Genomic DNA, 14,436 nt, shown 5'->3' on the forward strand with positions numbered 1-14,436 from the left:
TCTCCTCTCACCCTAAACCTATGTCCTCTAGTTCTGGACTCCCACACCCCAGGGAAAAGTCTTTGTATATTTATCCTATCCATGCCCCTCATGATTTTATAAACCTCTATAAGGTTACCCCTCAGCCTTCGATGCACCAGGGAAAACAGCCCCAGCCTATTCAGCCTCTCCCTGTAGCTCAAATCCTCCAACCCTGGCAACATCCTTGTAAATCTTTTCTGAACCCTTTCAAGTTTCACAACATCTTTCCGAAAGGAAGGAGACCAGAATTGCGCGCCTAGCCAACATCACACTGAGCGGCAACATGACCTCCCAACTCCTGTACTCAATGTTCTGGCTAATAAAAGAAAGCATACCAAACATCTTCATTATCCTATCTACTTGTGACACTATTTTAAAGGTGCTATGAACCTGCACTCCAAGGTCTCTTTGTTCAGCAACACTCCCTATGACCTTACCATTAAGTGTATAAGTCCTGCTAAGATTTGCTTCCCCAAAATTCAACATCTCGCATTGATCTAAATTAAACTCCATCTGCCACTCCTCAGCCCATTGACCCATCTGATCAAGATCCTCTTGTAACTTGAGGTAACCTTCTTCGCTGTCCACTACACCTCCAATTTTGGTATCATCTGCAAACTTTCTAACTATACCACCTATGTTCATATCTAAAACAAGGATTATGTCTGCAATAAATGCCATTGGTTCCAAATCCTATCAGATCAAATGGATCGGTTGGAGAGACAGACAGAGGCAATGAGGAATTTACAACAGCAAGGGGATGTAATGGATGGCAGTTATAGGAAGGGGGAAATGTCACAGATACAGTCACATAGATGGGTGAACTCCAGGAAAGGTAAGAGAGGTAGGCAGTTAGTGCAGGAGTCTTCTGTGGCTATCCCCATTGCAAACAAGTATGCTGTTCTGGAAGATGTAGGGGGTGATGGATTCTCAGGGGTACATAGCACAAACAGCCAAGTTTCTGATATTGAGACTAGCTCTAATGCGATGAGGGGTGCGTTGGGTTCCAAGAGTTGTTAGGGGAGTCACTAGTCTGAGGTACAGACTGACGTTTCTGAACCAGCAGCAAAAAATCAGAATTGTGTGTTACTTCCCTGGTGCCAGGATCAAGGATGTCTCAGAGAGGGTGCAGAATGTTCTCATGGTGGAGAGGGACCAGCAGGAGGTCATTGTACACATTGGAACCAATGACATTGGAAGGGAAAAGGTTGAGACTCTGAAGGGAGATTTCAGAGAGCTAGGCAGGAAATTAAAAAGGAGGTCCTCAAGGGTAGTAATATCTGGATTATTCCGGTTGCTACGAGCTAGTGAGGGCAGGAATAGGAGGATAGAGCAGATGAATGCATGGCTGAGGAGCTGGTGTACGGGAGAAGGATTCATATTTTTCGATCGTTGGAAGCTGTTTTGGGGTAGAAGTGACCTGTACAAGAAGAACAGATTGCACCTAAATTGGAAGGGGACTAATACACCGGCAGGGAGATTTGCTAGAGCTGCTTGTGAGGATTTAAACTAGTACAATGGGGAGGGGGGGGGGGGGGGGGGGGGGGGGAGGTGGGACTCAGGGAGATAGTGAGGAAAGATTTAAATCTGAGGCTGGTACTGTTGAGAACAAAGGCAAGTCAAACAGTCAGGGCAGGCAGGGACAAAGCAGAGAACAAGGTAGGACTGATTAATTAAACTGCATTTATTTCAATGCAAGAGGTCTAACAGGGAAGGCAGATGAACTCAGGGCATGGTGAGGAACATGGGACTGTGATATTATAACAATTACAGAAACATGGCTCAGGGATGGACAAGACTGGCAGCTTAATGTTCCAGAATACAAATGTAGAGGAAGGACAGAAAGGGAGGCAAGAGAGGAGGGGGAGTGGCGTTTTTGATAAGGGATAGCATTACAGCTGTATTTAGAGAGGATATTCCCGGAAATACCTCCAGGGAAGTAATTTGGGTGGAACTGAGAAATAAGAAAGTGATGATCACCTTATTGGGATTGTATTATAGACCCCCTAATAGTCAGAGGGAAATTGAGAAACAAACTTGTAAGGAGATCTCAGCTATCTGTAAGAATAATAGTGTGGTTATGGTAGGGGATTTTAAATTTACAAACGTAGACTGGAACTGCCATAGTGTTCAGGGTTTAGATGGAGAGGAATTTGTTAAGCATGTACAAGAAAATTTTCTGATTCAGTATGTGGACGTACCTATTAGAGAATGTGCAAAACTCTAGGGAAATAAGGCAGGGCAGGTGACTGAGGTGTCAATGAAGGAGCACTTTGGGGACAGCGACCATAATTCTAATAGTTTTAAAATAGTGAAGGAAAAGAATAGACCAGATCTAAAAGTTGAAGTTATAAGTTGGAGAAAGGCCAATTTTAACGGTATTAGGCAAGAACTTTCAAAAACTGATTGGGGGCAAATGTTTGCAGGTAAAGGGACAGCTGGAAAATAGGAAGACTTCAGAAATGAGATAACAAGACTCCAGACAAGTACAGACAAGATAGATCGAGTGAATCCTTAGAGTACAAAGGCAGTAGGAGTATACTTGAGAGAAATCAGGAGGGCCAAAAGGAGACATGAGATAGCTTTGACAAATAGAGTTAAGGAGATTCTAAAGGGATTTTACAAATACATTAAGGACAAAAGGGTAACAAGGCAGAGAATAGGACTCCTCAAAGATCAGCAAGGCAGCCTTTGTGTGCAGCCGCAGAAAATGGGAGAGACACCAAACGAGCATTTTGCATCAGTATTTACAGTGGAAAAGGATATGGAAGATATAGAATGTAGGGAAATAGATGGTGACATCTCGAAAAATGTCCATATTACAGAGGAGGAAGTGCTGGATGTCTTGAAACAGGTAAAGGTGGATAAATCCCCAGGACCTGATCAGGTGTACCCTAGAACACTGTGGGAAGCTAGGGAAGTGATTGCTGGGCCTCTTGTTGAGATATTTGTATCATCGATAGTCACAGGTGAGGTGCCGGAAGACTGGAGGTTGGCAAACGTGGTGCCACTATTTAAGAAAAATGGTAAGGACAAGGCAGGGGACTATAGACCAATGAGCCTGACGTTGGTGGTGGGCAAGTTGTTGGAGGAAATCCTGAGGGATAGAATGTACATGTATTTGAAAAGGCAAGGACTGATTGGGGATAGTCAACATGGCTTTATTCGTGGGAAATCATGTCTCACAAACTTGATTGAGCTTTTTGAAGAAGTAACAAAAAGGATTGATGAGGACAGAGCGGTAGATGTGATCTATATGGACTTCAGTAAGGTGTTCAACAAGGTTCCCCATATGAGACTGATTAGCAAGGTTCTCATGGAATACAGGGAGAACTAGCCATTTGGATACAGAACTGACTCAAAGGTAGAAGACAGAGGGTGGTGGTGGAGGGTTGATTTTCAGATGGAGGCCTGTGACCAGTGGAGTGCCACAAGGATCGGTGCTGGGTTCACTACTTTTCATCATTTTTTATAAATGATCTGCATAAGAGGTACAGTTAGTAAGTTTGCAGATGACACCAAAATTGGAGGTGTAGTGAACAGCGAAGACGGTTACCTCAGATTACAATGGGATCATGGTCAGATGGGCCAATGGGCTGAGAAGTGGCAGATGGAGTTTAATTCAGATAAATGCGAGGTGCTGCATTTTGGGAAAGCAAATCTTAGCAGGACTTATATACTTAATGGTAAGGTCCTAGGGAGGGTTGTTGAACAAAGAGACCTTGGGGTGCAGGTTCATAGCTCCTTGAAAGTGGATTCACAGGTAGATAGGATAGTGAAGAAGGCATTTGGTATGCTTTCCTTTATTGGTCAGAGTATTGAATACAGGAGTTGGCAGGTCATGTTGCGGCTATACAGGACATTGGTTAGACCACCTTTGGAATATTGTTTACAAATCTGGTCTCCTTCCTATTGGAAGGATGTTGTGAAACTTGAAAGAGTTCAGAAAAGATTTACAAGGATGTTGCCAGGGTGGAGGATCTGAGCTGTAGGGAGAGGTTGAATAGGCTGGAGCTGTTTTCCCTGTAGCGTTGGAGGCTGAGGAGTGACCTTACAGGGGTTTATAGAATCATAAATGGCATGGATAGGATAAATAGACAAAGTCTTCCCTGGGGTGGGGGAGTCCAGAACTACAGGGCATAGGTTTAGACTGAGAGGAGAAACATATAAAAGAGACCCAAGGGCGACGTTTTAATGCAGAGGGTGGCATGTGTATGATTAGATTAGATTCCCTACTGTGTGGAAACAGGCCGTTTGGCCCAACAAGTCCACACCGACCCTCCGAAGAGCCACCCAAACCATTCTCCTACATTTCCCTCTGACTAATGCAGCTAAAACTATGGTCAATTTAACATGGCCAATTCACCTGACCTGCACATCTTTGGACTGTAGGAGGAAACCGGACCACCCGGAGGAAACCCACGCAGACACAGGGAGAATGTGCAAACTCCATACAGACAGTTGCCCGAGGCACTGTGGGGTAGTAGTGCTAACCACTGAGCCACCATGCCGTCCAAGGAAGTGAGCTGCCAGAGGAAGTGGTGGAGGCTAGTATGATTGCAACATTTAAAAGGCATCTGGATGGGTATATGAATAGGAAGGGTTTAGAGGGAGATGGGCCGTATGCTGCTGGCAGGTGAGACTAGATTGGATTGGGATATCTAGTTGGCATAGACAAGTTAGACCGAAGGTTCTGTTTTCATGCTGTGCATCTCTATGACTCTATGATGTTGGCATATTGTGGACTGTAACCTGGTGTTGTGTGATTTTTAACTTTGTCCACCCCAGTCCAACACCGGCAATTCCAAGTCATGGCATTAGAGTGGTCCAGTTCACTAGGTTGGTTTTAGTATTGAGGGTTTTTCTTATGAGGAAAGATTGAGCCGTTTAGGCCAAACTCATTGAAATTTGGTAGAATGATGGGCAGTGTTATTGAAACAGTTGTGTCACCCAGCGATAGGAAGGATATTATTAAGCTGGAGAGGGTTCCAAAAAGATTTACCAGGTTATTGTCAGGAATGGAAAGTTTGAGTTACAAGGGAGTCTGGATAAATGTGGACTCTTTGCACTGAAGCATAGGAGGTTGAGGGGTGATCTTACAGAGGTTTAGATAGGGTAACTGGCAGGTGTCTCTCCCTAGGGTGGGAGAGTTCAAAACTAGGGGGCATATTTTTCAGGTGAGAGGAGAAAGATTGAAGAAGGACATAAGGAGCAACCTTTTGCACAGAGTGGTTCATGTGTGGAATGAACTGTTGGATGCGGGTACAGTTACAGCGTTTAAAAGACATTTAGCTAAGTACATGAATAAGGAAGATTTGGAGGGATATGGACCAAGCACAGGCACGTGGAACTTGGTGGAACTGGGGTGGCACGGTGGCACAGTGGTTAGCACTGCTGACTCACAGCGCCAGGAACCCAGATTCGATTCCAGCCTCAGGTGACTGTCTGTGTGGAGTTTGCACATTCTCCCCGTGTCTGCGTAGGTTTCTTCCGGGTGCTCCGGTTTCCTCCCATAGTCCAAAGATGTGCAGGTCAGGTGAATTGGCCATGCTAAATTGCCCGTAGCATTAGGTGCATTAGAGGGAAATAGGTCTGGCTGGGTTACTCTTCAGAGGGTCGGGGTGGACTTGCTGGGCCAAAGGGCCGGTTTCCATACTGAAGGGGAATCTAATCTAGTTTAGTTTGGGATTATAATTGGCATGGAGAAAGTGAGGACTGCAGATGCTGGAGATCAGAATCAAAAGGTGTGGCGCTGGAAAAGCACAGTAGGTCAGGCAGCATCCAAGGAGGAGGAGAGTCGATGTTTTGGGCATCGGCCATTCATCAGGAAGTTGGTGAGAAAAAGAGGCTGACAGATAAATAGAAGGAAGGTTGCTTGGAAGGCAATAGGTAGATGCTGTTGGGGGCTGATGGTGACAGGATGACAGGGTGGAGTGGAGGGTGGGAAGGAAGATGTACATGTGGGACAGTTCAAGAGGGCGGTGCTGAGTTGGAAAGTTGGGTCTGGGATGGACTGGGGTAGGGAAGATGAGGAAACTGGTGAAATCGACGTTGATGCCGTGTGGTTGGAGGGTAACAAGGCAGAAGATGAGGCGTTTTTCCTCCAGGTATCGGATAGCTACAATTTGGCAGTGGAGGAAACCCAGGATTTGCATGACTTTGGCGGAGTGGGAGAGGGAGTTGAAGAGATCAACCACAGGACTGCGGGGTTGTTTGGTGCGTGTATCCCAGAGATGTTCCCTGAAACTTTCCGCAAGTTGGCATCCTGTCTCCCTATTGTAGAGAAGACCACATTGAGAGCAACGGACACAGTAGATGAGGTGTTTGGATGTGCAGGAAAGTCTTGGCCGGGTGTGGAAGGATCCATTGGCACCTTGGATGGAGGTGAGGGGGGAGGTGTAGGTGTAGGTTTAACACCCCTGTGGTGGCAAGGGAAGGTGCCGAAGTGGAGGGTGAATTGGTGGGGGGGGTGTGGACATAACGAGGGAGTCACAGAGGGAATAGTCTCTGTGGAACGCTGATAAGGGTGGGGAGGGAAATATATCTCTGGTTTTGGAGTCTGAGTGTTGGTGGCGGAGGAGGATGTTGTGTTGTATCCGGAGATTGTATCTGTGGTGGAAGGTGAGGACCGGGAGTGGGAGGGTGGGGGGGCGGGTGGGTGCGAGGGTTCTATCCTTGTTACAATTAGAGGGGTCGGGTTCAAGGGTGGAGGTGCAGAAAGTGGAAATATGCTGGAGGGCATTGTTGACCACGTGAGAGGGGAAATTGCAGTCCTTGAAGTAGAAGGCCAACTGGGATGTTCTGGAATGGAATGGAGGACAATTAGCATGGACTGGTTGGACCAAAATGTTTCTGTCAAAGCTTGGTTATTGAAAAACTAAGATAGACAGATATTTAATCAGTAAGAGAATATAAGGGGAAAGGGGAAAGGCAGTAACATGGAGTTGAGGATTATCAGATCAACCATGTTCTCATTGAATGTTGGAGCAGATTCAATGGGCTGAATGGCTGATTTCTGTTCCTACATCTTCTGGCGCTTACCTCCCCATAGCCCTTCAGGAAAGGAAATCTGCTGTATTTACCTGGTCTGGTCAACATGTGACTCCTGCAACAGACTCTTAACTTCCCTGTGAAATAGCACAGCATCCCACTCAGTTTAAGGGCAACTAAGGATCAGCAACAAATTCTGACTTTGCCAGTGATATCCATACTCTGTGAAAGAATAAGAAATAAAGTGTTCCACTTAATGTTTGCAAAACAAATTAACACAGATCCTAAAATAACAGTGCAATTGGATGCAGGAACAGTGGAAAGACGCTGCAGGACAGGATAAGAGAGTGGAAAGAGTGAGGACTGCAAATGCTGGAGATCAGAGCTGAAAATGTGTTGCTGGAAAAGCGCAGCAGGTCAGGCAGCATCCAAGGAGCAGGAGAATCGACGTTTCGGGCATGAGCCCTTCTCAGGACTTCTTCATTCCTGAAGAAGGGCTCATGCCCGAAATGTCGATTCTCCTGCTCCTTGGATGCTGCCTGACCTGCTGCGCTTTTCCAGCAACACATTTTCAGGATAGGAGAGTGGTCAATAAAACATATAGCATCCCAGTCTTTATCAATAGGACTGTTGGTACAAAAGCAAGGAAATTATGTCAAAGCTCTGTAAAACACCAGGTCCACCTCAATTGGAGCATTTCTGCTATAACATGCGTTTCTTCAGCACGCATTGGCGAGAAGGCGATTGACGAATTGTAGATGTTGTTTGGATAATGCAAACTTTCTACTGAATGAGTGTAGAGATTTTCTATTAGTGATCTTCTACAGTGTGATTTTCTATAGTGTGAGGTTGTAGAAGAACACAGCTGTCATGTTATTGCAGAACGACCTGTAATTAAGGGAAGACGTTGAGGCATTAGAGGTCGCAGAAAATATTCTTGGGAATGATTCCAGAGGAACTTCAGTTTTGGAGAGGTTTTTCGGTTATGAAGAAAATTATAAACAATAACAAATGCTGTCAGACCGACTGAGTATTTCCAGCACTTTCTGTTTAGATTTCAGATTTCCATCTGCAGTATTTTGCTTTTATATTATTGGAGAAAGCTGGAGAATGAAAGGCAAATGTAAGATTTAGATGAGCTATTTAAAAATATCAGTGTTCCAGGCAGAGTAGATAGGGAGAAACTGTTCTCACAGTGTGGAAGGATCGAAACCAAGAGGATACAGGTCTAAGGAAATGGCAACAGGAGAAAAATCTTTTACACAGCGTTTGGACGTGGAATGCATTGCCTCAGACTGAAGGTTTTCAAAAGAGAATTGGGTCAGTATTTGAAAAGGCAAAACGTGCAGGGCTTTGGGAGTAGGACTAGATGAATTACTTCTTTAAAGGACCAGCATCTACATGTCACACTGCATGACTCCTTCAGTGCTGTAGCCATTCTATGATTCTGTGGCCTTGTATATTATTACCACTGTTTTCTCACGAGTTATCCTTGTGAGGAGTGACATAGCCGGTTCCTGATCCTTTTCCTTATCTAACTTCCGACAGTGTCAGTGCAATGTAAAGGCAGCAAAACAAAACAAATCACAGAGAAGCCAATGTGAATGTGTTGCTACAATCCCCATGGAGAGCCTGAATGTTTTGATGACAAATTCACCCAGTGACCAATTGAAATAAACTGTCCTACAAGGTTTCATATTTTTAAATAAAACAAAATTAAAGTAAGTACCACTAATTTACTTTACATAAAAACACACACAACTACAGATCCTTTAAACTGAAATGCTTCACCCAATCTTCCCTTTTTCTTTTATGACTATCCCAGAAAGTCTTTTGCCACTTTTGAGACTTTGAAGGTTATTCACTTTCATGAGACCAACTCCAAAATTTCCACAGCAGCTTTGTAAGGCCTGGGATTTTTCTGCTTGAGAATTAGCTGCATGTCATCGTTCCTGTGTGTCGCTTGAACAGAAAATTGGAAAGCGAGATTGTTGTATTCCTGCCAATTTGTAAAATCGCACCAGTTCAATGATAAAATGGTTGGCGAGCAGGTGGCAAAATTGGGCAATTCGCCCACACTTTCTGAATGCTGAACGAACAAGAGATTGGGGTTGTTTCCAATCCAATTGTCTGGAATCAAATTTTGCCCTCGCCATAACAAGAAACATGGCCAATCAGATTTAAAAGACTGTAGAAACAGTAGATTTAAACTCTGTAAGTGGGACTATGCCTGACTAAGCTGAACAGTCTGCTGAGACTTGGATTTTGTTGCAAATTTGACTTCTCATAACATCTTAATCTGTATCAGGATGGTTTGTCAGGGAAGGGAGCAAAATGGAATTGTTACCATCAACATTGAGCACTGAACAATGTGTGCTGTAAGTCTGTACATGGGATGGGAATGGTCTATCCTGTTGGAGGCAGCTTCTCCAGACAGGAGGAGGAGGAGGAGGTGGAAGCTGACTGGCCAGGGGCAGGGGCACCATGAGGCACAGGAAGGTGGGAAACCGGCCGAGCAGTGAGAGCAGTAAGCGGCAGCAGGTAGGCAGAGGTAAGGGACCTCTAGCCTGCCATCTGAGTGTACAGGGTCTGAATATTCTGCCTTTAGATGATGGATTGACATTGTCACCAAAGACTTTATCGAGAGAGACAGCCATATCTCTCTGAGTTAAAAATCACACAACACCAGGTTATAGTCCAACAGGTTTAATTGGAAGCACACTAGCTTTCGGAGCGACGCTCCTTCATCACCTGATGAAGGAGCGTCACTCCGAAAGCTAGTGTGCTTCCAATTAAACCTGTTGGACTATAACCTGGTGTTGTGTGATTTTTAACTTTGTACACCCCAGTCCAACACCAGCATCTCCGAATCATGACATCTCTCTGAGACAGGCTCAAATAGTAAAGGTGGTCATTGGCCTTGTAACTAACAGAACTTCTTCACCTCTAAGTCATTCCAGGTTGCACGTGGAGACTTCAGTGGTATCCCTCAGCCTGCAGCAACACTGTATTAACATCTTTGCCGAGGCCATGTTAAGGCATGTCCATTATTATTTACTGTTTACATCTGACAATGCAAGTTGAAAAGAACTGGTGTTGCAACTCTGGGTGGTTTCCCATTCACTTAACCTATCCAAGACCTGTCGCTGTAGCCTCATATCTTCTTCAGAACCTACTTTCGATTTGATCTCTGTGTCACCAGCACATTAAACAAACATAACTTCTTTCATTGAACATATTGATATAAATTATAAAAGATTGAAGCCCCAGCATTAATTTCTATGGCACACCACTCACTATATTTTGCCAACCAGACAATAGCCTATTTATCCTTATTGTTTATTTCTTGTTAGCTAGCCAATCTTCTGTCCATGCCAATGTGTTACCCCCTCCACCATAAGCTTTTATTTTCCAATAATCTTTGATGTGGGACCAAGTGCCTCCTGGAGGTCTAAGTACAATACATTCACTGGTTTCCCTTTATCCACAGCACATGTTACTTCTTCAAAGAGCTCCAATATATTGTTTTTTTCACAAAACCCATGTTAGCTTTGCATGATTTCTTGAACTTTTCTATGTGCTCCATTATAACAGTGTCTGCATCAAAAAATAGGAGTAACAAAACTTCAAATATTTCAAATGAATGTAAGTTCTGAGATTGCAACTTGCTCACTCTCCACTCCAGTTACTTATCCATCTTGTTGCCAACCCCTAACTGCCTCCCTTCCACTCCAGCAATGAAACATTGAAACACAGAAACGAGAGAAACCAGGGGCTGGAGTAGCCCTTCAAGCCTGCTCACCTTTCAGTATGATCCAGCCGTATTCCTATTTTCTCCCCATGCCCCTTTAAATACTTTTAAAATCTTAAAAATTGTCGGTCTGTTTCTTGAATATGTTCAGAGACTCGGTTTCCACAGCTGCCTCTGGTCGAAATTCCAGAGGTTCACCACCATCTGAGTGAGAAAAGTCTTTCTTCATCTCAGTCTGACCCCATATCCAGAAACTGTGTCCCCCTGGTTCTCGACTTTTCAACTCGGGAAAACATCATCTTCGCATCTAATCTGTGTGGCCGTGTTAGAATTTTATCCATTTCAAACAGATCCCCTACCATCCTTATAACATCTAGTGAATACTGGCCCAGTTAAACCAATCTCACCTCACTGGACAGTCCTGCCATCCCCAGTATCACCAGTGTACCTCTACAGCACTCCCTCCATGACATGTAAACCTCCCTTAGGTAGGGAGATCAAAGCTGCACATAATATTCCAGGAACCAAACCAGATATTGCTGGAAAAGCTCAGCAGGCCTGACAGCATCTGTGAAGAGATATCAGAGTTAACGTTCCAGTGATGCTTCTTCAGAACCCCATAATATTCCAGGTGTGGTCTCACCAACATCCTGTGTGACTACTTCTGAGCACAAATCCTCTTGAAATGAAGGTTTACATACCATTTTCCTTTATAATAGCTTGCTGCACCTGCTTATTTACTTTTGTTGACTGGTGTACAAGTATGCCCAGGTACTTTTGCATATCTGCACTTCCCAAAATGTCACCATTTAAATAACACCCTTCCTTATTGTTTTTCATACTGAAGTGTATAACTTCACACTTATCCACATTGTACAGCATCTGCCATGTGATTTCTCATTCAGTCCACTTGGCTAAATGAGCTTAAAGCCTCCTTACATCCTCTTCACACCTCATAATTCTGTCCAGTTTTGTGTTATCTGCAAACTTGGAATTGCTGAATGACCTCATCCAGGTCATTTATACATATTGTGGATGGTTGGGATCCAAGCACTGATCTTCATAGTATCTCATTAGTCACTGCTTGCTACTCGGAAAAAAACACATTAATTCCCATTCCCCATTACGCATTTCTTAGCTGATTCTCAATTCAAACCAATTTATTTTCTCTTATCCCCTTTAACATTTACCACTAATCTTCTATGAGAGACTTATCAAAAACCTTCTGAAAATTCAAAGATACCACATCCACTAATTCTCCCTTATCCTACTCGTTATATCCACATAAATCTCGAGATGATTTGTTAAGCCTGTTTGCCTTTCATAAATCCATGCTGCCTTTGTTCAATTCCATTAATGCTTTCTACGTGTTCTTTTATCTTGTCCTTTAAAACAGACTTTAACATTTTCCCCGCTACATAGGTGAACTGGCTTATGTCCAACTCTGTTTTTCTCTCCCTTTTTTCAAAAGCAAGGATCTATTTGTGACCCTTTAATCATTAGGAGCTGCTCTAGAGTGAATGGAGGCAGAAAGCAGAAATCTATAACCATATTTAACATGTGCCATAGGAATGGTGTTAGAGGCTGTTGTTAAAGACATGGGATGTTCAGGGATACTAAGTGGAGTTCTGTAGCTGCATGTCTCATTAGCACTTTTCTGGTCTTTGGCTGAGCTCCCTGTCATGAACAGCAGGTTAATGTGAGTCAGCCAAATAATATTGAGCAAAGCGACCCACATAACATTAAACTCTAAAAGAGAGCATCAAATAAATCAATGGCGTTACTCTCATTGAATCCTTCACTGTCAACTGAGGCACCTAAGTAAGCACCTGTCAAACTCCCCACCACTTGCCATAGATAGATGGAAACACCACCACCTGCAAGATCCGCTCTAAGGTCTCACCATCCTGACTTGGAAATATGGCCTCCAGTTGTTCACGGTTGCTGGGTCAAAATCCTGGAATTCATTCCCTCATGGCATCGTGGGGGTGTCTACACCAAAAGGACTGCAGTGGTTCAAGAAGGCAGCTCATCACCACCTTCTCAAGGGTAACCAAGGATGAGAAATAAATGCTGGGGACAGCCAGTGAGGCCCACAACTCATGACTGAATGAAACAAAACATCATGTGAATGCAGTAACATTCAAATTAATACCGGAAGTAAGCCATTTGGCTCCTGCAGTCTGCTCAGTTTGTGTTTCACATTTCTATCTACCTTGAATAGATATTAATTCCCTTGGCTAAAAATCATTTATCAACTTCCACTTTAAAAAATATTCAATAACTCCAATTCCACCTCCTTCAGAGGCAAACAGTTGCAAAGTCACACAATCCCGTAAGAGAACAAAAAAACCTCATCTTTGTCCTAAAAAGGCAGCTACTAATTTTAAAAGAGTGACCCTTAGTTCTGGACTTACTCTCTAAAAGAAATATCCTCTCCACTTCCACCTTGTCAAGACAGTTCAGAATCTTATATATTTCAATCATATCACTCCTCGCTCTCTATTGTTCTTTTTCCTACTCATTGCAGGCATCAATCTCATAAACCTCCTCTGACCACCTTCAATTTGTTTCCATCCATCCTTATATAAAGAGACCAAACTGCACAAATTATTTGAAATGTTAAAAGCCACACAACACCAGGTTAATAGTCCAACAGTTTTATTTGGAATCCCTGATAGCCAAGTTCGGTATCCATGGAGATGGCCTCAACCGGGCCTTGGGTTCATGTCACACTGCAGGTGACCCCACTACTCTACACACACACACACTCTCACAGACGTTCATAATCCCCGCCCTCCCCAACCCCCATGCACACATACACATAAAAGTTTGTGGGGTGAATTTGTACTTGCAGAATTACATTTTACTTTGCTCAAAAACTGAATGAATTCTGTAAGATTCTGTAAATCCATTTTTTAGATTAGAAACAGTCTGGCCATTGTGGCACAGACAGCCTCACAGGGAAGTTCACACCTTCAATGCATTATCTGGGCCGACATGATACCAATTGTTAAAGTTCACTTGAGAATGCAACTTTAAAAAAAAAATTGTCATTTTCATATGAAAGAACTGAAACCAACATGGTCATTCTAAAAGTTGAAACACTTAACAAACAATCCAGGTCTTTTTCAATATATAATTTCAGTTACATCACACTGTAAACTTTTGCTATAAATTCTGTGTTTTACAATCTTATTCTCCACAACCACCTGATGAAGGAGCAGCGCTCCGAAAGCTAGTGCTTCTAATTAAACATGTTGGATTATAACCTGGTGTTGTGTGATTTTAACTTTGTTCACCCCAGTCCAACACCAGCATCTCCATATGTTTGAAATGTGGTCTCGTCATTGCCCTGTATAACTGAAGTACAACGTACAAAAGTACAGGTTCTTTTATAAAAAACAAAAGAAGTGCGGATGCTGGAAATCAGAAAAAAAAAGAAATTGCTGGAAACTCTCAGCAGGTCTGGCAGCATCTGTGGAGAGAAAGCAGATGCCTTACCCTAAAAGCGGACTGCTGGCTTCAGCACAGACTCCCGGCCTCACCATCAACTCCCAGCATCAGCACGAACTCCCGGCCTCAGCATGGACTCACGGCCTCAGCACAGACTCCTGGCCTCAGCACAGACTCCCGGCCTCAGCACAGACTGCTGGCCTCAGCACGGACTCCTG

The 14,436-nt window shown here is 43.7% G+C and overlaps 1 protein-coding gene across 1 annotated transcript in view; it reads right to left on the minus strand.

Annotated features, from left to right (window-relative positions):
- The window catches only part of cd164 (CD164 molecule, sialomucin), a 23,641-nt gene extending 12,096 nt beyond the window's left edge, over window positions 1–11,545 (minus strand). The window contains exon 1 of the mRNA XM_087976710.1: window positions 11,464–11,545. Within this exon, the coding sequence (XP_087832836.1) occupies window positions 11,464–11,545 (82 nt within the window). The remainder of the gene's footprint in view (window positions 1–11,463) is intronic.
- Window positions 11,546–14,436: the final 2,891 nt, after the last annotated feature.

This window comes from Chiloscyllium plagiosum, unplaced genomic scaffold (assembly GCF_037043375.1).
Source record: "Chiloscyllium plagiosum isolate Xiang-an unplaced genomic scaffold, Cpla_swu_hap1 HiC_scaffold_3, whole genome shotgun sequence".
NCBI lineage: Eukaryota > Metazoa > Chordata > Chondrichthyes > Orectolobiformes > Hemiscylliidae > Chiloscyllium > Chiloscyllium plagiosum.